At 37.2% G+C, this 27,468-nt stretch overlaps 1 protein-coding gene across 1 annotated transcript in view; it reads right to left on the bottom strand.

Moving 5' to 3' along the window:
- The window catches only part of LOC116883975 (ankyrin repeat domain-containing protein 26-like), a 199,246-nt gene that overhangs the window by 104,013 nt on the left and 67,765 nt on the right, over window positions 1-27,468 (bottom strand). Inside the window, exons 20-27 of the mRNA XM_032885209.1 lie at window positions 24,274-24,347; window positions 23,798-23,891; window positions 17,601-17,674; window positions 17,115-17,208; window positions 10,943-11,016; window positions 10,472-10,565; window positions 3,850-3,923; window positions 3,365-3,458 (exon numbers count right to left, since the gene is read on the bottom strand). Of these exons, the coding sequence (XP_032741100.1) occupies window positions 3,365-3,458; window positions 3,850-3,923; window positions 10,472-10,565; window positions 10,943-11,016; window positions 17,115-17,208; window positions 17,601-17,674; window positions 23,798-23,891; window positions 24,274-24,347 (672 nt within the window). The remainder of the gene's footprint in view (window positions 1-3,364; window positions 3,459-3,849; window positions 3,924-10,471; window positions 10,566-10,942; window positions 11,017-17,114; window positions 17,209-17,600; window positions 17,675-23,797; window positions 23,892-24,273; window positions 24,348-27,468) is intronic.

Below are 27,468 nucleotides of genomic sequence, written 5' to 3'. Positions count from 1 at the left end.
TGTACTTCACCAAACCCAAAGATCCACCAGAGAACTACTTAACACAATAAACAATTTCAGCACTACCCAGTGTCCGGATATAAAATTAAGTTAAACAAATCAGTAGCCTTCCTCTACTCAAAGGATAAACAGGCTGAGAAAGAAATTAAGGAAATGACACCCTTCACAATAGTCCAACATAGTATAAAATAGATGGTGTAATGTTAAACAGGCAGGTGAAAGATGTGTATGACAAGAACTTCAAGTCTCTGAAGAAAGAAATTGAGGAAGATCTCAGAAGATGGAAAGATCTTCCATGCTCTAGAATTGGCAAGATTAATATAGTAAAGATGACCATTTTGCCAAAAGCAACCTACAGATTAAATGCAATCCCCATCAAATCTCCATCTCGATTCTTCTTAGAGATAGAAAGACCAATTTGCAAATTCATTTGGAATAACAAAAAACCCAGGACAGCAAAAACTATACTCAACAATAAAAGAACTTCTGGGGGAATCACGATCCCCTACCTCAAGCTGTACTGCAGAGCAACACTTACAAAATGTGTATGGTATTGGTACAGAGACAGGCAGGTAGATCAGTGGAACAGAATTGAAGACCCAGAAATGAACCCACATAGCTATGACCACCTGATCTTTGACAAAGGAGATAAAAACCATGCAATGGAAAAATGATAGCATTTTCAACAAAAGGTGCTGGTTCAACTGGTGGTCAGCATGCAGAAGAATGCAAATCAATCCATTTTTATCACCATGTACAAAGCTTAAGTCCAAGTAGATAAAGGACCTCCACATCAAACTAATAGAAGAAAAATGGGGAAGAGTCTTGAACACATGAGCACTGGGGAAAATTTCCTGGACAAAACAACAATGGCTCATGCTCTAAGATCAAGAATGAACAAAAGGGACCTCATAAAACTGCAAAGCTTTTGCAAAGCAAAAGACACTGTCATTAGGACAAAATGGCAAACAACAAACTGGGAAAAGATCTTTACCAATCTTACATCTGATAAAGGGCTAATATCCAAAATATACAAAGAACTCAAGAACTTAGGCTCCAGAGAGCCAAATATCCATATTAAAAATAGACTACAGAGATAAACAAAATATTCTGAGGAATAAAATAAGCTGAGGAATATTGAATGGCCAAAAAGCACCTAAAGAAGTGTTCAACTTCCTTGCTCATCAGGGAAATGCAAATCAAATCAAACCTGTGATTCCTCCTCACACCAGTCAGAATGACTAAGTACAAAAACTCAGGTTACAGCAGATGCTGGCAATGATATGGAGAAAGAGGAATACTCCTCCAATGTTGGTGAGACTGCAATCTGGTTCAAGCATTCTGAAATTCAGTCTGGAGGTTCGTCAGAAAATTGGATATTCCACTACCTGAGGACCCAGCTATATATCTCTCTTGGTCATCTACACAAAGGGGCTCTAACATACAGCAAAGACACATGCTCCACTGTATTCATAGCAGCCAGAAGCTGGAAAGAACCCAGATGCCTTTCAACAGAGGAATGGATTTTTAAAAATGTGGTAAATCTACAAAATGGAGTACTACTCAGCTATGAAAAACAATGACTTCATGAAATTCATGGACAAATGGATGGAACTAGAAAATATCATCCTCCTGAGAGACACAGCCAGAATACAGCAAATACAGAGGTGAATGCCAGCAGCAAACCACTGAACTGAGAATAGGACCCCCGTTGAAGGAATCAGAGAAAGAACTGGAAGAGCTTGAAGGGGCTCAAGACCCCATATGTACAACAATACCAAGCAACCAGAGCTTCCAGGGACTAAGCCACTACCTAAAGACTATACATGGACTGACCCTCGACTCTGACCTCATAGGTAGCAATGAATATCCTAGTAAGAGCACCAGTGGAAGGAGAAGCCCTGGGTCCTGCTAACACTGAACCCCCAGTGAACTAGACTGTTGGGGGGAGGGTGGGGGGAGGGGAGGGGACACCCATAAGGAAGGGGAGGGGGGAGGGGGATATTTGCCCAGAAACCGGGAAAGGGAATAACACTCGAAATGTATATAAGATATATTCAAGTTAATAAAAAAAAAACTAAAAAAAAGAAAAGAAAAGAAAATATCATCCTGAGTGAGTTTACACAATCACAGAAAAACAGATTTCTCTTACACTCACTGATAAGTGGATATTAGCCAAAAAGCTCGAATTACCCAAGATGCAATCCACAGGCCACAAGAGACTCAAGAAAATGATGACCAAAATGCGGATACTCCTACTCCTTCTTAAAAGGTGGGAAATAATCCATAGGAAGGGATATGTAAGCAAAGTTTAGAGCAGTGACTCAAAGAACAGCCCTTCAAAGCCTGCCCCACATGTGGTCCAATTATATACAGCCACCAAAACTACATAAGAATGATGAAGCTACAAAATGCATGCTGAAAGGGACCAAATAAAGGTCTCCCATGAGACTCATCCAGAGCATGTCCAATACAGAGGTCAATGCTAGCAGCAGTCCTCGGAACTGAGAATATGGTGCCCTTGTGTAGAGTCTGACGAAGTATTGAAAGAGTTGAAGAAGCTTGCAACCACATAAAAACAACAATGACTAAACCACTACACAAAGACTATACCTGGACTGACCAAGGACTGCAACTGCATATCTAGCAAAGAATAGACTTGTTGGTGTACCAGGGTAAGGGGAAGCCCTTGGTCCTGCCAAGGTTGGATCTCCAATGCAGCAGAGTATGTAAGGGGGGCAATAAGGGGAGTCTATAGTGTTCACTACCCAGTGCGGGTGAGGAAGGGTAGGGGTGGGTGGTTATGGACAGGAAACTGGGAAGCAGAATAAGGTTTAAAGGTAAGTAAAGAAATGTATCTAATAAAAATATAAAAACAAAAAAAATAATTAAAAAATTATCCCTATGGGTGAGTTTCACAAATAGATAATATCAGTTTTAAAGTTATTACCAGTTCAACAAAATATATGTATATGTATGTATATTTCAGATGGACAAGATAGTTCCATGGGTATAGGTGGTTGACACCAAGCCTACCTGTTGATTACAGTTCATTCCCAAGAACGCACACAGTGTGAGGAAAGAACCAATTTCCACAAGTTGTTGTCTCTCTTCTATACTCACTAGGGCAGTCACGTGACAATACACACAAATGATTAGCTAAATCTAATTTGTATTAAATATATCATTTCAAAATTGTGAAATTTATTCATTGTTTCATTTGTGTTCACTGGAGTTTTGCAAATATGTTTGCAGAGTGAATATGCCTGCTGTTTCTCCTGAGATATTTCTCATGGTACCTGAAATATTACTATACAGCCCTACTTGAAAAAGAAAAGGGGAATTCTGAATACAACTCACTTACCCTACTTGTACCATCCAAGGTCATCTGAGGCTGTTCTAATTCTTCTGTTTGACATTCTTTTGTAACTTTTAGCTGCGGAAAGTCACGTTTCGATCTGAAAATCATATTGTAAAATAATTAGGCTCACAGATAAATTAAACACAACAGAGAGCTCCTGAAATATTTAGATACTTTTCTAAAATTATTCAAGCGAATGGCTTGGTAACCATCATTTTTCTGGCTCTGCAATGTTATCCACACAGCAAGTTTTGAGATAAGGTTAAAAGTATGCATTTCTACTTCTGTGCATGTGGTCCTTGAACACATAAGCACGCATACTGCTGAACCCCAACCCAGCATGCAGGTCCATAATTCAAACAACTTCAGGCAGGAACTTCTCCATGGCACCAGAAAGGACTCTTATCAGAAATGCTACAACTTCATCTTATACTGTTCATTTCCTTTATGGGATCTCAATTGCCTTGCCATATTGCTTTCCACTGTACCTCTCTAGCTGCTCCAGCATGTCCTCTTCTCTACTTGCAGCATCTGCTTGTGACTGGGATCTAAATGTCTGGGCCTAGGTGAAAGATAAATATGTCAGTCATAGTCCAAAACATGCTGTGCAATCCTGCAGTTCTGCAGTCCTACACTATGTTCAATTTTCTCAGGAAATATGAAAGTTTCTTCCCTTCCATGTATTTATTATGACTCTGTGGAAACTGTAGTCAACAGCCATTACAACAGGATTCTCATTGTTATAAAGCCTAAAATGAGGAAAGCTGGCAATTGTAATATCAAAATAAATTGTGCTTTTTAACAATTAAATTTTATCTATTATTGAAATTGCAATAATGGGCCAAATGAGGAGAAATAGTAAACTACATAAGATAATAATTTATACAATTATGTCTCAGGAAATACTTCACTGAATATGAAGTGAATATGACTTATATTAGTATATGTTACATATTAGGATGTCTCGAAGAATAAATTACTACTGTGTTCTTTAGGAAATTATGACCCCTAAGCATGTTTTACTAAATGCTATTTGAAGATAAATAACATCAAGATATGTAAGTAATTTGTCTCATCACATTTGTATCTATGTGTGGAAAATATCTTCTCTTATATGCAAAAAACCAAGATAAAATAAGTGCGACATTATTTTGGGGACAGGAGGGCTGTTTGGTTTTTTGTTGTTGTTGTTGTTGTTTATCTGTTTGTTTGCTTTTTTTTTGGTTTGTTTGAGACAAGATTTTTAGGTGAATCCCTGGGTGACAAGAATTATTTCTGTAGATGTCGCTTGCCGCAAATTCTGAGATCTGTCCCTCTTCAATGCTTGTGTAATGAGTCAAAAAGGCTGTGTCAGCATATCTGCTCAAAAGCTAAGCTGTTTTAAAGAGAAAAGCATTGAGAAACGACAGGATAAGTCATAATATTGAGAGAAATATTCAGATTTAGAACCATTGATGCCCAATTTCTGAAAAACAAGGCCAAATTAGTAAATTCTGCATTAAAAAAATTTTTTTTGTGCTCCTCCATGTGTAGCAGATAGGAGTAAGTTTACTTCACATATTGTTATTTATGTACATTTTAGAAAACATGCTTTTTTCCATCGATGGCTTTTCCTTGTTTTTGAATATTGTACTCATAGGATTTTTCTTAACGTTCAGAATATAAAGAGTCTGATGATCTGACTAATCCATGAGACTTTACTGGTTCACACCACCAGGGGTAGCTGTTAATCTACGAAGTCAGGACTGCTCCCTCAAGCTCAGAGAGCAATCAGGAAAATGGGGTTAAGGAATTTTCCTGCATGCACAAAACACACCTCCGTGACAAAGACAGACACTATCTCAGGATAAGTGGCTGGAAAATAACCTTCCAAGCAAATGCCCTGAAGAAACAAGCCTCAGTAGCCGTCCTAACATCAAACAAAATTGACTTTCAACCAAAAGTCATTAAAAAAGATCAGGAAGAAAATTCATATTCATCAAAGGAAAAATCCACCAAGATGAACTCTCAATCCTAAATATCAATGCTCCAAATGCAAGGGCATTTACATTTATCAAAGAAACCTTGCTAAAGCTCAAAGCACACATTGCATATCACATGAAAATAGTAGGAGATTTAAACACCCCACGCTCATCACTAGACAGATCATAGAAACAGAAATAATACAGAGACATAGAGAAACTACAGAAGTTATAAACCAAATGCATTTAACAGATATTTATAGAACATTCCAGCCTAAAACAAAAGGATATACCTTCTTCTCAGCACCTACATCAACATTGACTATATAATTGGCCGCAAAACAGGCCTCAACACATACAGGATGATATAAATGATCCCATGCATCCTAAAAGAACAGCATGCACTAAGACTGGTCTTCATAACAACAATAATGAGAGAAAGCCCACATATACATTGAAGTTTTACAATGCTCTCCTCAATGACAACTTGGTCAAGGAAAACATAAAGAAAGATATTGATGACTTCTTAGAATTTAATGAATATGAATATAAAATATTGCCACACTTATGGAACAAAATGAAAGCGGTACTAAGAGGAAACCTCATAGCTCTGAGACCTTGCAAAAAGAAACAGAAGAGAGCAGATGTCAAAACCTTGACAGCACACCTAAAAGCTCTAGAACTAAAAGAAATAAACCCAAGACGAATAGAAGGCAGCAAATAATCAAACTCAGCGCTGAAATCAACCAAGTAGAAATGAAAAAGACTATGTAAGGAATCAACAAAACCAGGAGCTGGTTCTTTGACAAAATCAACAAATAGATAAAGCCTTAGCCAGACTAAAGAGAGCTCACAAAGAATGTATCAAAATTAACAAATCAAAAATGAAAAGGGAGACATAACAACAGAATCTGAAGAAATTAAAAAAATCATCAGATCCTACTATAAAACATTATATTCAACAAAACGGGAAAATCTGGAGAAAATGCACAATTTTCTACACAGATAGCAGGTACCAAAGTTAAATCAGGAAGAAATAAACCAGCTAAATAACCCCATAATGCCTAAAGAAATAGAAGAAGTTATTAAAAGTCTCCCAAACGAAAAGAGCCCAGGTCCACATGGGATCAGTGCAGAATTCTATCAGACCTTCATAGAAGACTTCATACCAATACTGTCCAAACTATTCTACAAAATAGAAACAGATGGAGCACTACCAAATTCCTTCTATGAAGCCACAAGTACTCTTATGCCAAAATCACACAATGACCCAAAAAAGAAAGAGAACTTCAGACCAATTTCCGTTAGGGTATTGACACAAAAATATTCAACAAAATTCGTGGAACCCGAAATCAAGAATACTTCACAACAATCATTCATCATTTTAAAGTAGGTTTCATTCCAGGGATGCAGAGATGGTTTAATATACAAAAATCAATCAATATAATCCACTATATAAACAAAGTCAAAGATAAGAACCACATGGTCATTTCATTAGATGCTGAGAAAGCATTTGACAAAATTAAAAACCTCTTCATGATAAAAGTCCTGGAAAGATCAGGAATACATGGTCCATATCCAAACATACTGAAAGCAAAACACAGCAAACCAGTAGATAACATCAAACTAAATGGAGGGAAACTAGAAGCAATCCCACTAAAATTAAGGACTAGAAAAAGACTTCCCACTTACTACTTCTTCAATGTAGTATTCGAAGTCCTAGCCAGAGCACTGAGATAGCCAAAGGAGGTCAAAGAGATACAAACTGGAAAGGAAGAAAACAAAATACCACTATTTGCAGATGATATGATGGTGTACTTCAGCAACCCCAAAAGTTCCACCAGAGAACTACTTAACACAATAAACAATTTCAGCATTACCAAGTGTCCGGATATAAAATTAAGTTAAACAAATCAGTAGCCTTCCTCTACTCAAAGGATAAACAGGCTGAGAAAGAAATTAAGGAAATGACACCCTTCACAATAGTCCAAAATAGTATAAAATAGATGGTGTGATGCTAAACAGGCAGGTGAAAGATGTGTATGACAAGAACTTCAAGTCTCTTAAGAAAGAAATTGAGGAAGATCTCAGAAGATGGAGAGATCTTCCATGCTCATGAATTGGCAGGATTAATATAGTAAAGTTGTCCATTTTGCCATAAGCAATCTACAGATTAAATGCAATCCCCATCAAAACTCCCTCTCGATTCTTTGTAGAGATTGAAAGAGCAATTTGCTAATTCATTTGGAATAACAAAAAACCCAGGATAGCAAAAGCTATACTCAACAATGAAAGAACTTCTGGGGGAATCACGATCTCCTACCTCAAGCTATATTACAGAGCAACAGTTATAACATGTGTATGGTATTGGTACAGAGACAGGCAGGTAGATCAGTGGAACAGAATTGAAGACCCAGAAATGAACCCACATAGCTATGATCACCTGATCTTTGACAAAGGAGATAAAACCATGCAATTGAAAAATGATAGCATTTTCAACAAAAGGTGCTGGTTCAACTGGTGGTCAGCATGTAGAAGAATGCAAATCAATAGATTTTTATGACCATGTACAAAGCTTAAGTCCAGGTAGAAAATGGTCCTCCACATCAAACCAGATACCCTCAAACTAATAGAAGAAAAATGGGGAAGACTCTTGAACCCATAGGCACTGGAGAAATTTTCCTGAAAAAAACAATGGCTCATGCTCTAAGATCAAGAATGAACAAAAGGGACCTCATAAAACTGCAAAGCTTTTGCAAAGCAAAAGACACTGTCATTAGGACAAAATGGCAAACAACAAACTGGGAAAAAGATCTTTTACCAATCTTACATCTGATAAAGGGCTAATATCCAAAATATACAAGAACTCAAGAACTTAGGCTCCAGAGAGCAAATATCCATATTAAAAAATAGACTACAGAGATAAACAAAATATTCTGAGAATAAAATAAGCTGAGGAATATTGAATGGCCAAAAAAAGCACCTAAAGAAATGTTCAACTTCCTTGCTCATCATTGAAATGCAAATCAAATCAAACCTGAGATTCCTCCTCACACCAGTCAGAATGACTAAGTACAAAAACTCCAGTTACAGCAGATGCTGGCAATGATATGGAGAAAGAGGAACTCCTCCAATGTTGGTGAGACTGCAAACTGGTTCAAGCATTCTGAAATTCAGTCTGGAGGTTCGTCAGAAAATTGGATATTCCACTACCTGAGGACCAAGCTATATATCTCTCTTGGTCATCTACAAAAGGGCTCTAACACAAAAGACACATGCTCCACTGTATTCATAGCAGCAAAGCTGGAAAAGAACCCAGATGCCTTTCAACAGAGGAATGGATTTTTAAAAATGTGGTAAATCTACAAAATGAGTACTACTCAGCTATGAAAACAATGACTTCATTCATACAAATGGATGGAACTAGAAAATATCATCCTCCTGAGAGACACAGCCAGAATACAGCAAATACAGAGGTGAATGCCAGCAGCAAACCAATGAAATGAGAATAGGACCCCCGTTGAAGGAATCAGAGAAAGAACTGGAAGAGCTTGAAGGGGCTCAAGACCCCATATGTACAACAATACCAAGAACCAGAGCTTCCAGGGACTAAGCCACTACCTAAAGACTATACATGGACTGACCCTCGAAAACAATGAATATCCTTCACCAGTGGAAGGAGAAGCCCTGGGTCCTGCTAACACTGAACCCCCAGTGAACTAGACTGTTGGGGGAGGTGGGGAAACACCCATAAGGAAGGGGAGGGGAGGGGGATTTGCCCATCCGGGAAAGGGAATAACACTAAATGTATATAAGATATATTCAAATTAATAAAAAAAAACTAAAAAAAGAAAAAGAAAAGAAAATATCATCCTGAGGAGTTTACACAATCACAGAAAAACAGATTTCTCTTACACTCACTGATAAGTGGATATTAGTCAAAAAGCTCGAATTACCCAAGATGCAATCCACAGGCCACAGGAAGCTCAAGAAGAAGGATGACCAAAATGCAGATGCTCCAACTCCTTCTTAAAAGGGGGGAAATAATCCATAGGAAGGATATGCAAGCAAAGTTTAGAGTAATGACTCAAAGAATGGCCCTTCAAAACCTGCCCTACATATGGCCCAATTATATACAGTAACCAAAACTACATAAGAATGATGAAGCTAGAAAATGCATGCTGAAATGTAATGAATACAGGTTTCTCCTGAGAGGCACATCCAGAGCATGTCCAATACAGAGGTCAATGCTAGCAAAATCCACTGAACTGAGAATATGGAACCCTTGGGGGGAGTCAGAGGAAGTATTGAGAGAGTTGAAGAAGCTTGCAACCACATAAAAACAACAATGCCAACCAACCAGAGGTTCCAGTGACTAAACCACTACACAAAGACTATACATCGAATGGCCCAGGGCTCCAACTGCATATTTAGCAAAGAATATACTTATGGGGCACCAGTGAGGGGGAAACTCTTAGTACTGCCAAGGTTGAACTCACAGTGCAGCGGAGTATGGAGCGGGAGCAATAAGAGAGAGTCTATAGTGTTCACTACCCAGTGGGGGTGAAGGGAGGGGAGGGAATGGTGCTTATGGACAGGAAACTTGGGAAGCAGATTAAAGTCTGAAATGTAAGTAAAGGAGTATATCTAATAAAAAATAAAAACAAAAAAACTAATTAAAAAGTTATCCCTATGGGTGAGTTTCACAGATAGATAAGATCAGTGTTAAGGTTATTAGACGACCAACAAAATATATGTATATGTATGTATATGTCAGACAGACAAGATAGCTTCATGGATAAAAGTGGTTGACACCAAGCCTCCCAGTTGATTACAGTTCATTCCCAGGAAGACACACAGTGTGAGGAAAGAACCAAGTTCCACAAGTTGTTGTCTCTCTTCCATTGTCACTAGGGCAGTCACATGACAATACACACAAATGATTAGCTAAATCTTATTGGTAAAATATACCATTTCGTAACTGTGAAAATTAGTCATTGTTTCATTTGTGTTCACTGGAGTTCTGCAATATGTTTGCAGAGTTAAAATGCCTGCTGTTGCTCTTGAGATATTTCTCATGATGCCTGAAATATTACTATACAACCCTACTTGAAAAAGAAAAATGGTGTTCTGAATACAACTCACTTACCCAACTTGTACCACCCAAGGTCATCTGAGGCTGTTCTGATTCTTCTGTTTGACGTTCTGTGGTACCTTTTAGCTGCACAAAGTCATGTTTCGAACTGAAAACCATATTGTAAAATAATTAGGCTCACAGATAAATTAAACACAACAGAGAGCTCCTGAAATATTTAGCTTCTTTTCTAAAATTACTCAAGTGGTAACCATGTTTTCTGGCTGTGCAATATTATCCACACAGCAAGTTTTGAGATAAGTAAAAGTATGCATTTCTACTTCTGTGCATGTGGTCCTTGAACACATAAGCACGCATACTGCTGAACCCCAACCCAGCATGCGGTTACATAATTCAAACAACTTCAGCAGGAACTTCTCCATGGCACCAGAAAGGACTCTTATCAGAAATGCTACCACTTCATCTTGTAATGCTTATTTCCTTTATGGGTTCTCAATTTCCTTGCCACATTGCTTTCCACTGTACCTCTCTAGCTGCTCCAGCATGTCCTCTTCTCTACTTGCAGCATCTTTTTGTGACTGGGAGCTAAATGTCTGGGCCTAAATGGAAGATCAATATGTTAGTCATAGTCCAAAACATGCTGTGCAATCCTGCAGTTCTGCAGTCCTGCACTATGCTCAATTATCTCAGGAAATATGAAAGTTTCTTCCCTTCCATTTATTTACTATGACTCTGTGGAAACTGTAGTCAACAACTGTTACAATAGGACTCTCATAGATATAAAGCCTAAAATGAGGATAACTGGCAATTCTAATATCAAAATAAATTGTGCTTTTTAACAATTAACTTTTATCTGTTACTGAATGTTACTGTAATAATGGGCCAAAGAGGGAGAAATGGTAAACTACATGAGGTAATAATTTATACGATTATATCTCAAGAAACACTTCGCTGAATATGAAGTGAATATTACTTATATTAATATATGTTACATGTTACGATGTCTCCAACAATAAATTACTACTGTGTTCCTTAGGAAATTATGACCCCTAAGCATGTTTTACTAAATGCTATTTGAAGATAAATAACATCAAGATAGGTAATTGATTTGTCTCATTACATGTGTTTCTACGTGTTGAGAATATCTTCTCTTATATGCAAAAAACCAAGGTAAAATAAGTGCTACATTGTTTTGGGGATGGGAGGGCTGTTTATTTTTGTTTGTTTATCTGTTTCTTTGTTTGTTTGTTTTTTGGTTTGTTTGAGACAAGATTTTTTGGTGAATCCCTGACTGACTGGAACTATTTCAGTAGACAAGGCTTGTACCAAATTCAGAGATCTGTCAGTCTTCAATGCCTGTGTAATGATTTAAAAGGGTTGTGTCAGCACATCTGCTCAAAAGCTAAGCTGTTTTATAGAGAAAAGCATTAAGAAAAAACACAATAAGTCATAAGATTGAGAGAAATATCCAGATGTAGAACCATTGATGCACAATTGCTGAAAAATAAGGCCAAATTAGTAAATAGTGCATTAAAATGTGTTTTTGTGCTCATCCACTCTTAGCAGATAGGAATAAGGTTACTTCACATGTTGTTATTCACGTACATTGTTAGAAAACATGCTTTTTTCCATCTATTGCTTTTCCTTGTCATTGAACACTATACTCATAGGATTTCTATTAACGTTCAGAGTATAAAGAGTCTGATGATCTGACTAATCCATGAGACTTTACTGGTTCACACCACCAGGGGCAGCTGTTAATCTAGGAAGTCAGGACTGCTCCTCAGTGGGAGAACAATCAGGAAAACTGGGGTTAAGGAATTTTGCTACATGCAAGAAACACACCTCGGTGTAAAAGACAGACACTACCTCGGGATAAATGGCTGGAAAACAATATTCCAAGTAAACAGCCTGAAGAAACAAGCTGGAGTATCCATTCTAACATCAAACAAAAATTGACTTTCAACCAAAACTCATTAAAAAAGATCAGGAAGGACACTTGATATTCAACAAAGGAAAAGTCCACCAAGATGAACTCTCATTCCTAAATATCAATGATCCAAATGCAAGGGCATTTACATTCATCAATGAAACATAACTATAGCTCAAAGCACACATTGAACATCATATGAAAATAGTAGGAGATTTAAACACCCCACACTCATCACTAGACAGATCATGGGAACAGAAATTTGTAGAGACATAGAGAAAGTAAGAGAAGTTATAATCCAAATACATTTAACAGATATTTATAGAACATTCCAGCCTAAAACAAAAGGATATACCTTCTTTTCAGCACCTAATGGAAGCTACTGCAAAATGGACCATATACTAGGCCACAGAACAGGCCTCAACAGATACAGAAAGATAGAAATAATCCCATGCATCCTAAAGAACAGCATGCACTAAGACTGGTCTTCATAACAATAATAACAGAAAGCCCATGTATGCATAGAAGTTTAACAATGCTTTCCTCAATGTCAACTTGGTCAAGGAAAACATAAGAAAGAAATTAAAGACTTCATAGAAATTAATGAGTGTGAATATACAACATTCCCAAACTTATGGAACACAATGAAAGCAGTGCTAAGAGGAAAAAAATCATAACTCTGAGTGCCTCCAAAAAATGTACAGTTCCTACTTTAGCAGGTTGACAGCACACCTAAAACTCTAGAACTAAAAGAAATATAAATCCAAGAATAGTAGAAGGCAGGAAATAATCAAACTCAGCGCTGAAATCACCAAGTAGAAATGAAAAAGAATATGTAAGGAATCCAAAAAACCAGGAGCTGGTTCTTTTAGAAAATCAACAAATAGATAAAGCCTTAGCCAGACTAAACAGAGGTCACAGAGAGTGTATCAAAATTAACAAAATGAGAAATGAAAAGGGAGACATAACAACAGTATCTGAAGATATTAAAAAATTTGTCAGGTCCTACTACAAAACATTATATTCAACAAAACAGGAAAATCTGCAGGAAATGGACAATTTCCTACACAGATGCCAGGTACCAAAGATAAATCAGGAAGAAATAAACCATCTAAATAACCCCATAACTCCTAAAGAAATAGAAGTTGTTATTAAAAGTCTCCCAAACAAAAAGAGCCCAGGTCCAGGTGGGATCAGTACACAATTATATCCGACCTTCATAGAAGACCTCATACCAACACTGTCCAAACTAATCCACAAAATAGAAACAGATGGAGCACTACCAAATTTCTTCTATGAAGCCACAAGTACTCTTATGCCAAAACCACACAATGACCCAACAAAGAAAGAGAACTTCAGACCAATTTTCATTAGGGTATTGACACAAAAATATTCAACAAAATTCTTGGAAACTGAAAACAAGATCACATCAAAACTATCATTCATCATGATCAAGTAGACTTCATCCCAGGGATACAAGGATGGTTTAATATACGAAAATCCATCAATGTAATCCACTATATAAGCAAAGTCAAAGAACCACATGGTCATTTCATTAGATGCTGAGAAAGCATTTGACAAAATTAAAAACCTCTTCATGATAAAAGCCCCGGAAAGATCAGGAATACATGGTCCATATATAAACATAGTAAAAGCAATACACAGCAAACCAGTAGATAACATCAAACTAAGTGGAGAGAAACTAGAAGCAATCCCACTAAAATTAAGGACTAGAAAAAGACTTCCCACTTACTACTTCTTCAATATAATACTCGAAGTCCTAGCCCAAAAAATCAGTCCAAAGAATGTCAAAGGGATACAAATTGGTTAGGAAGAAAACAAAATATCACGATTTGTAGACGATATGATGATGTACTTCAGCAACCCAAAGATCCACCAGAGAATTACTTAACACAATAAACAATTTCAGCATTACCAAGTGTCCGGATATAAAATTAAGGTAAATAAATCAGTAACCTTCCTCTATTCAAAGGATAAACAGGCTGAGAAAGAAATTAAGGAAATGACGCCCTTCACAATAGTCCAAAATAGTATAAAATAGATGGTGTAATGTTAAACAGGCAGGTGAAAGATCTGTATGACAAGAACTCTAGTCTCCAAAGAAAGAAATTGAGGAAGATCTAAGAAGATGGAAAGATCTTCCATGCTCATGTATTGGCAGGATTAATATAGTAAAGATGGCCATTTGGCGAAAAGCAATCTACAGATTAAATGCAATCCCCATCAAATCTCCATCTCTATTCTTATTAGAGATAGAAAGAACAATATGCAAATTCATTTGGAATAAAAAAAACCTCCAGGATAGCAAAAACTATACTCAACAATAAAAGAACTTCTGGGGGAATCACGATCCCCTACCTCAAGCTGTATTGCAGATTAACAGTTATAAAATGTGTATGGTATTGGTACAGAGACAGGCAGGTAGATCAGTGGAACAGAATTGAAGACCAAGAAATGAACCCACATAGCTATGATCACCTGGTCTTTGATAAAGGAGGTAAAACCATGCAATGGAAAAATGATAACATTTTCAACAAAGGGTGCTGGTTCAACTGGTGGTCAGCCTGTAGAAGAATGCAAATCAATCCATTTTTATGACCATGTACAAAGCTTAAGTCCAAGTAGATAAAGGACCTCCACATCAAACTAACAGAAGAAAAAGTGGGGAAGGGTCTGGAACACATGGGCAGGAGGGAAAATTTCCTGAAAAAAACATCAAAGGCTAATGGTCTAAGATCAAGAATCAACAAAAGGACCTCATAAAACTGCAAAGCTTTTGCAAAGGAAAAGACACTGTCATTAGGACAAAATGGCAAAAAACAGATTGGGAAATGACTTTTACCAATCTTACATCTGATAGAGGGCTAATATCCAAAACATACAAAGAGCTCAAAAAGTTAGATATCAGAGTGCCAATTAACCATATTAAAAATGGAGTACAGAGATAAACAAAACATTCTCAGCTGAGGAATATTGAATGGCAAAAAAAGCCCCTAAAGAAATGTTCAACTTCCTTCCTCGTCAGGGAAATACAAATCAAATCAACACTGAGATTCCACCTCAGACATGTCAGAATGGCTAAGATCAAAAACTCAGGTGACAGCAGATGCTAGCGAGGATATGGAGAAAAGGAAGACTCCTCCAATGTTGTTGAGAGTGCAAACTGGATCAACCACTCTGTATTCAGTCTGGTGGTTCCTCAGAAAATTGGATATTCTACTACCTGAGGACCCAGCTACATATCTCTCTAAGGCATCTACACAAAAGATGCTCTAACATAAACAAAGAAACATGCTCCACTGTGTTTATAGCAGCCTTATTTATAAAACCCAGAAGCTGGAAAGAACCCAGATGCCTTTCAACAGAGGAAAGGTTTCAAAACATGTGGTACATCTACAAAATGGAGTACTACTCACCTATGAAAAACAATGATTTCATGAAATTCATGGACAAATGGATGGAACTAGAAAATATCATCTTGAGTGAGTTTACACAATTACAGAAAAACACACTTCTCTTGCACTTATTGATATGTGGATATTAGCCAAAAAGCTCGAATTACCCAAGATGCAATCCAGAGGTCATAGGAAGCTCAAGAAGGATGACCAAAATGCAGATGCTCTCACTCCTTCTTAAAAGGGGGGAAATAGTTCATAGGAAGGGATATGCAAGCAAAGTTTAGAACAGTGACTCAAAGAACAGCCCTTCAAAGCCTGCCCCACATGTTGCCCAATTGTATACAGTAACCAAAAGTACATAAGAATGATGAAGATAGAAAATCCATGCTGAATGGGACCGAACATAGGTCTCTCCTGAGAGACACATCCAGAGCATCTCCAATACAGAGGTCAATGCAAGCAGGAAACCGCTGAACTGAGAATATGGCACCCTTGGAGGGAGTCAGAGGAAGTATTGAAAGAGTTGAAGAAGCTTGCAACCACATAAAAACAACAATGCCAACCAACAAGAGCTTCCAGTGACAAAACCACTACACAAAGACTATACATGAACTGACCCAGGGCTACAACTACATATCTAGCAAAGAATAGATTTGTTGGGGTACCAGGGGAAGGAAAAGCCTTTGGTCCTGCCAAGTTTGGACCCCCAGTGCAGCTGAGTATGGGGGGCAACCACGGGGTTCTATAGTGTTCACTACCCCGTGGGGTGAGAGAGGGGAGGGAATGGGTGCTTATGTACTGTAAACTGGGAAGCAGAATTAGGTATGAAATGTAAGAAAGGAAATATATTTAATAAAAAAAACAAAAAAATTAATTAAAAAATCATCCCTAAGTGTGAGTTTCACAAATAGATAACATCAGTTTTAAATTTATTAGAGATTCAAGAAAATATATGTATATGTATACATATGTCACATGGACACAATAGCTTCATGGATAAAAGTGGTTGATACCAAGCCTGCCTGTTCATTAGAGTTCATTCCCAGGAACGCACACAGTGTGAGGAAAGAACCAAGTTCCACACATTGTTGTCTCTCTTCCATACTCACTAGGGCAGTCACGTGACAATACACACAAATGATTAGCTAAATCTAATTTGTAAAATGTATCATTTCGAAATTGTGAAATTTAATCATTAATTCATTTGTGTTCACTGGAATTTTTCACATATGTTTGCAGAGTGAATATGCCTGCTGTTGCTCTTGAGATATTTCTCATGGTGCCTGAAATATTACTATACAGCCCTACTTGAAAAAGAAAAATGGTATTCTGAATATACCTCACTTACCCAACTTGTACCATCCAAGGTCATCTGAGGCTGTTCTAATTCTTCTGTTTGACGTTCTGTTGTAACTTTAAGCTGGAGAAAGTCACGTTTCGAACTGAAAACCATCATGTAAAATAATTAGGCTCACAGGTAAATTAAACACAACAGAGAGCTCCTGAAATATTTAGATACTTTTCTAAAATTATTCAAGTGAATGTCTTGGCAACCATTATTTTTCTGGCTGTGCAATATTATCCACACAGCAAGTTTTAAGATAAGGTTAAAAGTATCCATTTCTACTTCTGTGCATGTGGTCCTTGAACATATAAAGCATGCATACTGCTGAACCCCAACCCAGCATGCAGGTCCATAATTCAAACAACTTCAGGCAGTAACTTCTCCATGGCACCAGAAAGGACTCTTATCAGAAATGCTACAACTTCATCTTGTAATGCTTATTTCCTTTATGGGCTCTCAATTTCCTTGCCACATTGCTTTCCACTGTACCTCTCTAGCTGCTCCAGAATGTCCTCTTCTCTACTTGTAGCATCGTTTCGTGACTGGGAGCTAAACGTCTGGGCCTAAATGGATGATAAATATGTTAGTCATAGTCTAAAACATGCTGTGCAATCCTGCAGTTCTGCAGTCCTGCACTATGCTCAATTCTCTCAAGAAATATGAAAGTTTCTTCCCTTCCATGTATTTACTGTGACTCTGAGGAAACTATAGTCAACAGCTGTTACAATAGGACTCCCATAGCCATAAAGCCTAAAATGAGGATAGTTGGTAATTCTAATATCAAAATAATAATTGTGTTATTTAACATTAATTTTTATCTGTTACTGAAATTACAATAATGGGACAAATGGGGAGAAATGGTAAACTACATAAGGTAATAAGTTATACAATTTTATCTCAGGAAACACTTCCCTGAATATGAAGTGAATATTACTTATATTAGTATATGTTACATATTAGGATGTCTCCAAGGATAAATTACTACTGTGTTCTTTAGGAAATTATGACCCCTAAGCATGTTTTACTAAATGCTACCTGAAGATAAATAGCATCAAGATAGGTAAGTAATTTGAATCATCACATGTGTATATATGTGTGGAGAATATCTTCTCTTATATGCAAAAAAACAAGGTAAAATAAGAGCTACATTGTTTTGGGGAGAGGAGGGCTGTTTGTTTTTGTTTGTTTATCTGTTTCTTTGTTTGTTTGTTTGTTTTTTGGTTTGTATGAGACAAGATTTTTTGGTGAATCCCTGGCTGACTGGAACTATTTCAGTAGAAAAGGCTTGCACCAAATTCAGAGATATGTCAGTCTTCAATGCCTGTGTAATGAGTCAAAGGTGCTGTGTGGCACATCTGCTCAAAAGCCAAGCTGTTTTATAGAGAAAAGCATTGAGAAACAACACAATAAATCATAAGATTGAGAGAAATATCCAGATGTAGAACCATTGATGCACAATTTCTGAAAAATAATGCAGAATTAGTAAATAGTGCATTAAACTGTGTTTTTGTGCTCCTCCACGTGTAGGAAGCAGATAGGAGTAAATTTACTTCACATGTTGTTATTCATGTACCTTTTTAGAAAACACGCTTTTCTCCATCTATGGCTTTTCCTTGTTATTGAACACTCTACTCATAAGATTTTTCTTAACGTTCAGAGTATAAAGAGTCTGATGACCTGACTAATCCATGAGACTTTACTGGTTCACACCACCAGGGGCAGCTGTTAATCTAGGAAGTCAGGACTGCTCCCTCAAGCTCAGAGAACAATCAGGAAAACTGGGGTTAAGGAATTTTGCTGCATGCAGAAAACACACCTCAGTGACAAAGACAGACACTACCTCAGGATAAATGGCTAGAAACAATGTTCCAAGCAAATGGCCTGAAGAAACAAGCTGAGTAGCCTTCCTAACATCACACAAAATTGACTTTGAACCAAAAGTCATTAAAAAAGATCAGGAAGGACACTTCATATTCTTCAAAGGAAAAATCCACCAAGATGAACTCTCAATCCTAAATATCAATGCGTCAAATGCAAGGACATTTACATTCATCAATGAAACCTAACTATAGCTCAAAACACACATTGAACATCACATGAAAAGAGTAGGAGATTTAAACACCCCACACTCATCACAAGACTGATCATGGAAACAGAAATTATACAGAGACATAGAGAAACTAAAAGAAGTTATAAACCAAATGCATTTAACAGGTACTTATAGAACATTATATCCTAAAACAAAAAGATATACCTTCTTCTCAGCACCTAATGGAACTTACTCCAAAATTGACCATATAATTGGCTGCAAAACAGACCTCTACAGATACAGGAAGATAGAATGCAATCTAAAAGAACAGCATTCACTAAGACTGGTCTTCATAGCAACAATAATGACAGAAAGCACACATATACATGGAAGTTTAACAATGCTCTCCTCAATGACAACTTAGTCAAGGAAAACATAAGGGAAGAAATTAAAGACTTCTTAGAATTTAATGAATATGAAGATAAAACTTTCCCAAACTTATGGAACACAATGAAAGCACTACTAAGAAGAAATCTCAGAGCTCTAAGAGCCTGCAAAAAGAAACAGGAGAGAGCAGATGTCAGAACCCTAACAACCCACCTAAAATCTCTAGAAATAAAAGAAATAAACAAACGCAAGAGGAGTAGAAGGCAGGAAATAATCAAACTCAAGAATGAAATCAACCAAGTAGAAGTGAAAAAGACGGTATAAGGAATCAACAAAACTAGGAGCTAGTTCTTTGAGAAAATCAACAAATAGATAAAACCTTAGCCAGACTAAACAGAGTTCACAGAGAGTGTATCAAAATTAAGAAACTCAGGAATGAATAGGGAGACCTAACAACAGAATCTTAAGAAATTAAAAAAATCATCAGATCCTACTACAAAACCCTATATTCAACAAAACCGGAAAATCTGGAGGAAATGGAAAATTTTCTACATGGATGACAGGTACAAAAGTTTAATCAGGAAGAAATAAACCAGCTAAACAACCCCATAACACTTGAAGAAACAGAAGCAGTTATTAAAAGTCTCCCAAACAAAAAGACCCCAAGTCCAGATGGGATCAGTGCAGAATTCTATCAGACCTTCGTTGAAGACCTCATACCAATACTGTCCAAACTATTCCACAAAAGAGAAACAGATGGAGCACTAACAAATTCCTTCTATAAAGCCACAAGTATTCTTATGCCAAAACCACACAACGACACAACAAAGAAAGAGAACTTCAGACCAATTTCAATTATGAATACTGACAGAAAAATAATCAACAAAATTCGTGGAAACCAAAAACAAGATCACATAAAAACAATCATTCATCATGATCAAGTAGGCTTCATCCCAGAGATGCAGGGATGGTTTAATATATGAAACTCCTTCGATATAATCCACTATATAAGCAAAGTCAAAGATAAGAACCACATGGTCATTTCATTAGATGCTGAGAAAGCATTTGACAAAATTAAAAACCTCTTCATGATAAAAGCCCTGGAAAGATCAGGAATACAAGGTCCACATCTAAACATAGTAAAAGCAATTACAGCAAACCAGCAGATAACATCAAACTAAATGGAGAGAAAGTAGAAGCAATCCCACTAAAATTAGGGTCTAGAAAAAGACTTCCCACTCACTATTTCTTTAATATAGTACTCGAAATCATAGCCAGAGCAATCAGACAGCCAAAGGAGGTCACAGGGATACAAATAGGAAAGGAAGAAAACAAAATATCACTATTTGCAGATGATATTATGGTGTACTTCAGCAACCCCAAAAGTTCCACCAGAGAACTACTTAACACAATAAACAACTTCAGCATTATCAAGTGTGGGCATGTAAAATTAACTTTAAAAATGAGGAGCCTTCCTCTACTCAAAGGATAAACAGGCTGAGAAAGAAATTAAGGAAATGACACCCTTCACAATAGGCCAAAATAGTATTAAATAGATTTGTGTGACTTTGAACAGGCAAGTGACAGATCTGTATGACAAGAACTTCAAGTCTCTGCAGAAAGAAATTGAAGAAGATCTCAGAAGATGGACAGATCTTCGATGCTCATCAATTGGCAGGATTAATATAGTAAAAATGGCCATTTAGAGCAAAGCCATCTACAGATTAAGTGCAATCCCCATCAAAACTCCATCTTGATTATTCATAGAGATAGAAAGAGCAATTTGCAAATTCATTTGGAATAAAAAAAAAAACCCAGGATAGCAAAAACTATGCTCAACAATAAAAGAACTTCTCGGGGAATCACAATCCCCTACCTCATGCTGTATTACAGAGCAACAGTTATAAAATGTGTATGGTATTGGTACAGAGAGAGGCAGGTAGATCAGTGGAACAGAATTGAAGACCCAGAAATGAACCCACATAGCTATGAGCACCTGAAATTTAACAAAGGAGCTAAAATCATGCAATGAAAAAATGATAGCATTTTCAAAAAAGGGTGCTGGTTCAACTGGTGGTCAGCCTGTAGAAGAATGCAAATCAATCCATTATTATGACCATGTACAAAGCTTAAGTCCAAGTAGATAAAGGACCTCCACATCAAACTAACAGAAGAAAAAGTGGGGAGAGTCTGGAACACATAGGCACTGGGGAAAATTTCCTGAAAAAAACATCAAAGGCTCATGGTCTAAGATTAAGAATCAACAAAAGGGACCTCATAAAACTGCAAAGCTTTTGCAAAGCAAAAGACACTGTCATTAGGACAAAATGGCAAACAACAGATTGGGAAAAGACCTTTACCAATCTTAAATCTGATAGAGGGCTAATATGTAAAATATACAAAGAACTCAAAAAGTTAGATTCCAGAGAGCCAAATAACCATATTAAAAATGGAGTACAGAGATAAACAAAACATTCTCAGCTGATGAATATCAAATGGCCAAAAAGTACCTAAAGAAATGTTCAACTTCCTTCCTCATCAGGAAATGCAAATCAAATCAACCCAGAGATTCCACCTCAGACAGTCAGAATGACTAAGATCAAAAACTCCAGTGACAGCAGATGCTAGTGAGGATGTGGAGAAAAGGAAGACTCCTCCAATGTTGGTGAGACTGCAAACTGCTTCAACCACTCTGTATTTATTCTGGTGGTTCATCAGAAAATTGGATATTCGACTACCTGAGGACCAAGCTATATATCACTCTTGGTCATCAACGCAAAAGATACCCTAAAATACAACAAAGAAACATGCTCCACTGTGTTTATAGCAGCCTGATTTATAAAAGTCAGAAGCTGGAAAGAACACAGATGCCCTTCAACAGAGGAATGGATTCAAAACATGAGGTACATATACCCAATGGAGTACTATTCAGCTACGAAAAACAATGACTTCGTGAAATTCATAGGCAAATGGATGGAACTAGAAAATATCATCCTGAGTGAGTTTACACAATCACCGAAAAACACATTTCTCTTGTACTCATTGATAAGTGGATATTAGCCAAAAAGCTCGAATTACTCAAGATGCAATCCACAGGCCACAGGAAGCTGAAGAAGAAGGATGACCAAAATGCAGATGCTCCCACTCCTTCTTAAAAGGGGGGAAATAATCCATAGGAAGGGATATGCAAGCAAAGTTTAGAGCAGTGACTCAAAGAATGGCCCTTCAAAGCCTACCCCATGGGTTTCCCAATAGTATACAGTAACAAAAACTACATAAGAATGATGAAGGTAGAAAAGGCATGCTGAAAGGGACCGATATAGGTTGCTGCTGAGAGAGACATCGAGAGCATTTCCAATACAGACGTCACTGTTAGCCTCAAACCACTGAACTGAGAATATGGTACCCTTGGTGGGTCAGAGGAATCATTGAAAGAGTTGAAGAAGCTTGCAACCACATAAAAACAACAATGCCAACCAACCATAGCTTCCACTGACTAAACCACTACACAAAGACTATACATGGACTGTACTGACCCAGGGCTCCAACTGCATAGCTAGCGAAGAATAGACTTGTTGGGCCACCAGGGGAAGGGGAAGCCCTTAGTCCTGCCAGTTTGGACCCCCAGTGCAGCAGATATGGAGGGGGGCAATCAGAGGGTTCTATAGTGTTCACTACCCGGTGGGGTGAGGGAGGGGAGAGAATGGGTGCTTATGGACAGGAAACTGGGAAGCAGAATAAGGTTTGAAATGTAAGTAAAGAAATGTATCTATTAAAAAAATAAAAACAAAAAAATTAATTAAATATCATCCCTATGGGTTAGTTTCACAAAGAGATAACATCAGTTTTAAATTTATTAGAGATTCAACAAAATAAATGTATATGTATGTATATTTCAGACGGACAAGATAGCTGCATGGCTATAGGTGGTTGACACCAAGCCTACCTGTTGATTACAGTTCATTCCCAGGAACGCACACTGTGTGAGGAAAGAACCAATTACCACACGTTGTTTTCTCTCTTCCATACTCACTAGGGCAGTCACGTGACAATACACACAAATGATTAGCTAAATCTAATTTGTAAAATACATCATTTCGAAATTGTGAGATTTATTCATTGTTTCATTTGTGTTCACTGGAGTTTTGCACATATCCTTGCATAGTGAATATGCCTGCTGTTGCTCTTGAGATATTTCTCATGGTGCCTGAAATATTACTATACAGCCCTACTTGAAAAAAAAAATGGTTTCTGAATACAACTCACTCACCCAACTTGTACCATCCAAGGTCAACTGAGGCTGTTCTAATTCTTCTGTTTGACGTTCTGTTGTAACTTTAAGCTGGAGAAAGTCACGTTTCGAACTGAAAACCACATTGTAAAATAATTAGGCTCACAGATAAATTAAACACAACAGAGAGCTCCTGAAATATTTAGATACTTTTCTAAAATTATTCAAGTGAATAGCTTGGTAACCATCATTTTTCTGGCTCTGCAATGTTATCCACACAGCAAGTTTTAAGAAGTATGCATTTCTACTTCTGTGCATGTGGTCCTTGAACACATAAAGCATGCATACTGCTGAACCCCAACCCAGCATGCAGGTCCATAATTCAAACAACTTCAGGCAGGAACTTCTCAATGGCACCAGAAAGGACTCTTATCAGAAATGCTACGACTTCATCTTGTAATGCTTATTTCCTTTATGGGCTCTCAATTTCCTGGCCATATTGCTTTCCATTGTACCTCTCTAGCTGCTCCAGCATGTCCTCTTCTCTACTTGCAGCATCTTTTCGTGACTGGGAGCTAAACGTCTGGGCCTAAATGGAAGATAAATGTGTTAAGTCATAGTCCAAAAAATGCTGTGCAATCCTACAGTTCTGCAGTCTTGCACTATGCTCAATTCTCTCAGGAAATATGAAAGTTTCTTCCATTCCATGTATTTACTATGACTCTGTGGAAACTGTAGTCAACAGCTGTTACAATAGGACTCTCATAGCCATAAAGCCTAAAATGAGGATAGCTGGTAATTCTAATATCAAAATAAATTGTACTTTTTAACAATTAATTTTTATCTGTTACTGAAATTACAATAATGGGCCAAATGGGGAGAAATGGTAAACTATATAAGGTTGTAATTTATACAATTTTATCTCAGGAAACACTTCACTGAATATGAAGTGAATATTGCTTATATTAGTATATGTTACATATTAGGATGTATCCAAGAATAAATTACTACTGTGTTCTTTAGGAAATTATGACCCCTAAGCATATTTTACTAAATGCTACCTGAAGATAAGTAGCATCAAGATAGGTAAGTAATTTATCTCATCACATGTGTATCTACGTGTGGAGAATATCTTCTCTTATACGCAAAAAAACCAAGGAAAAATAAGTGCGACATTGTTTTGGGGAGAGGAGGGCTGTTTGTTTTTGTTTGTTTATCTGTTTGTTTGCTTGTTTGTTTTTTGGTTTGTTTGAGATAAGATTTTTTGGTGAATCCCTGGCTGACCGGAAATATTTCTATAGATGAAGCTTGCCATAAATTCAGAGATCTGTCAGTCTTCAATGCCTGTGTAATGAGTCAAAAGTGCTATGTCAGCACATCTGCTCAAAAGCTAAGCTGTTTCAAAGAGAAAAGCATTGAGAAACAACACGATAAGTCATAAGATTGAGAGAAATATCCAGATGTAGAACAATTGATGCCCAATTTCTGAAAAATAAGGCAAAATTAGTAAATGCTGCATTAAACTGTGTTTTTGTGCTCTTCCCCATGTAGACAATAGGAGTAAGTTTACTTCACATGTTGTTATTCATGTACCTTTTTAGAAAACATGCTTTTTTCCATCTATGGCTTTTCCTTGTTATTGAATACTGTACTCATAGGATTTTTCTTAACGTTCAGAGTATAAAGAGTCTGATGATCTGACTAATCCATTCGGGGTAGATGTTAATCTAGGAAGTCAGGACTGCTCCCTCAAGCTCAGAGAAAAAGCAGGAAAACTGGGGTTAAGGAATTTTGCTGCATGAAGGAAACATAGCTCAGTGACAAAGACGGACACTACCTCAGAATAAATGGCTGGAAAACAACTTTCCAAGCAAACGGCCTGAAGAAACAAGCTGGAGTAGCCATCCTAACATCACACAAAATTGACTTTCAACCAAGAGTCATTAAAAAAGATCAAGAAGGACACTTCATATTCATCAAAGGAAAAATCCACCAAGATGAACTCTCAATCCTAAATATCAATGCTCCAAATGCAAGGGCATTTACATTCATCAAACAAACCATACTAAAGCTCAAAGCACACATTGCACACCACATGAAAATAGTAGGAGATTTAAACACCCCACGCTCATCACTAGACAGATCATGGAAAGTGAAATTAAACAGAGACATAGAGTAACTAAAAGAAGTTATAAACCAAATGCATTTAACAGATATTTATAGAACATTCCATCCTAAAACAAAAGGATACACCTTCTTCTCAGCACCTAATGGAACCTACTCCAATATTGACCCTTAATTGGCTGCAAAACAGGCCTCAACAGATACAAGAAGATAGAAAAAATCCCATGCATCCTAAAAGAACAGCATGCAGTAATGCTGGTCTTCAGAACAACAATAATGACAGAAAGCCCACGTATACATGGAAGTTTAACAATACTCTTCTTCAATGACAACTTGGAAAAGAAAACATAAAGAAAGAAATTAAAGACTTTTTAGAACTTAATGAATATGAAGTTACAACATTGCTATACTTATGGAATGACACCCTTCACAATAGTCCAAAATAGTATAAAATAGATTGGTATGACTTTAAACAGGCAAGTGAAAGATCTGTATGACATGAGCTTCAAGTCTCCAAAGGACGAAATTGAAGAAGATCTTAGAAGACGGATAGATCTTCGATGCTCATGAAGTAGCAGGATTAATAAGGTAAAAATGGCCATGTTGCCAAAAAAAACTACAGATTAAATTATATCCCCATCAAACTCCAACTCAAATCTTCATAGAGATAGAAAGAGCAATTTGGAATAACAAAATCCCAGGATAGCAAAAACTATACTCAACCATAAAAGAACTTCTGGGGGAATAACTATCCCCTACCTCAAGCTGTATTACAGAGCAACAGTTAAAACATGTTTTTGGTATTGGTATAGAGACAGGCAGGTAGATCAGTGGAACGGAATTGAAGACCCAGGAATGAACCCACATAGCTATGATCACCTGATCTTTGACAAAGGTGATAAAACCATGCAATGGGAAAATGATAGCATTTTCAACAAAGGGTGCTGGTTCAACTGGTGGTCAGCATGTAGAAGAATGCAAATCAATAGATTTTTATGACCATTTGCAAAGTTTAAGTCCAGGTAGATAAGGGTCCACCACATCAAACCATATACCCTCAAACTAATAGAAGAAAAAGTGGGGAAGAGTCTTGAACACATGGGCACTGGGGAAAATTTCCTGAAAAAAATAACAAAGGCTCAGGCCTTATGATCAAGAATCAACAAAAGGGACCTCATAAAATTGCAGCAAAGCTTTTGCCAAGCAAAAGACACTGTCATTAGGACAAAATGGCAAACAACAGATTGGGGAAAGATCTTTACCAATCTTACATCTGATAGAGGGCTAATATCCTAAATATACAAAGAACTCAAGAAGTTAGACTCCAGAGAGCCAAATAACAATATTAAAAAATAGAGTACAGAGATAAACAAAGCATCCTCAGCTGACAAATATCTAATGGCCAAAAAGTACCTAAAGAAATGTTAAACTTCCTTCCTAATCAGGGAAATGCAAATCGAATCAACCCTGAGATACCACCTCAGACATGTCAGAATGGCTAAGTTCAAAAACTCCAGTGACAGCAGATGCTGGCAAGGAGGTGGAGAAAGAGGAACACTCCTCCAATGTTGGTGAGACGGCAAACT

This window comes from Rattus rattus, chromosome 14 (genome assembly GCF_011064425.1).
Source record: "Rattus rattus isolate New Zealand chromosome 14, Rrattus_CSIRO_v1, whole genome shotgun sequence".
Lineage (NCBI taxonomy): Eukaryota > Metazoa > Chordata > Mammalia > Rodentia > Muridae > Rattus > Rattus rattus.
This window is presented reverse-complemented; position numbering and strand designations above follow the sequence as displayed.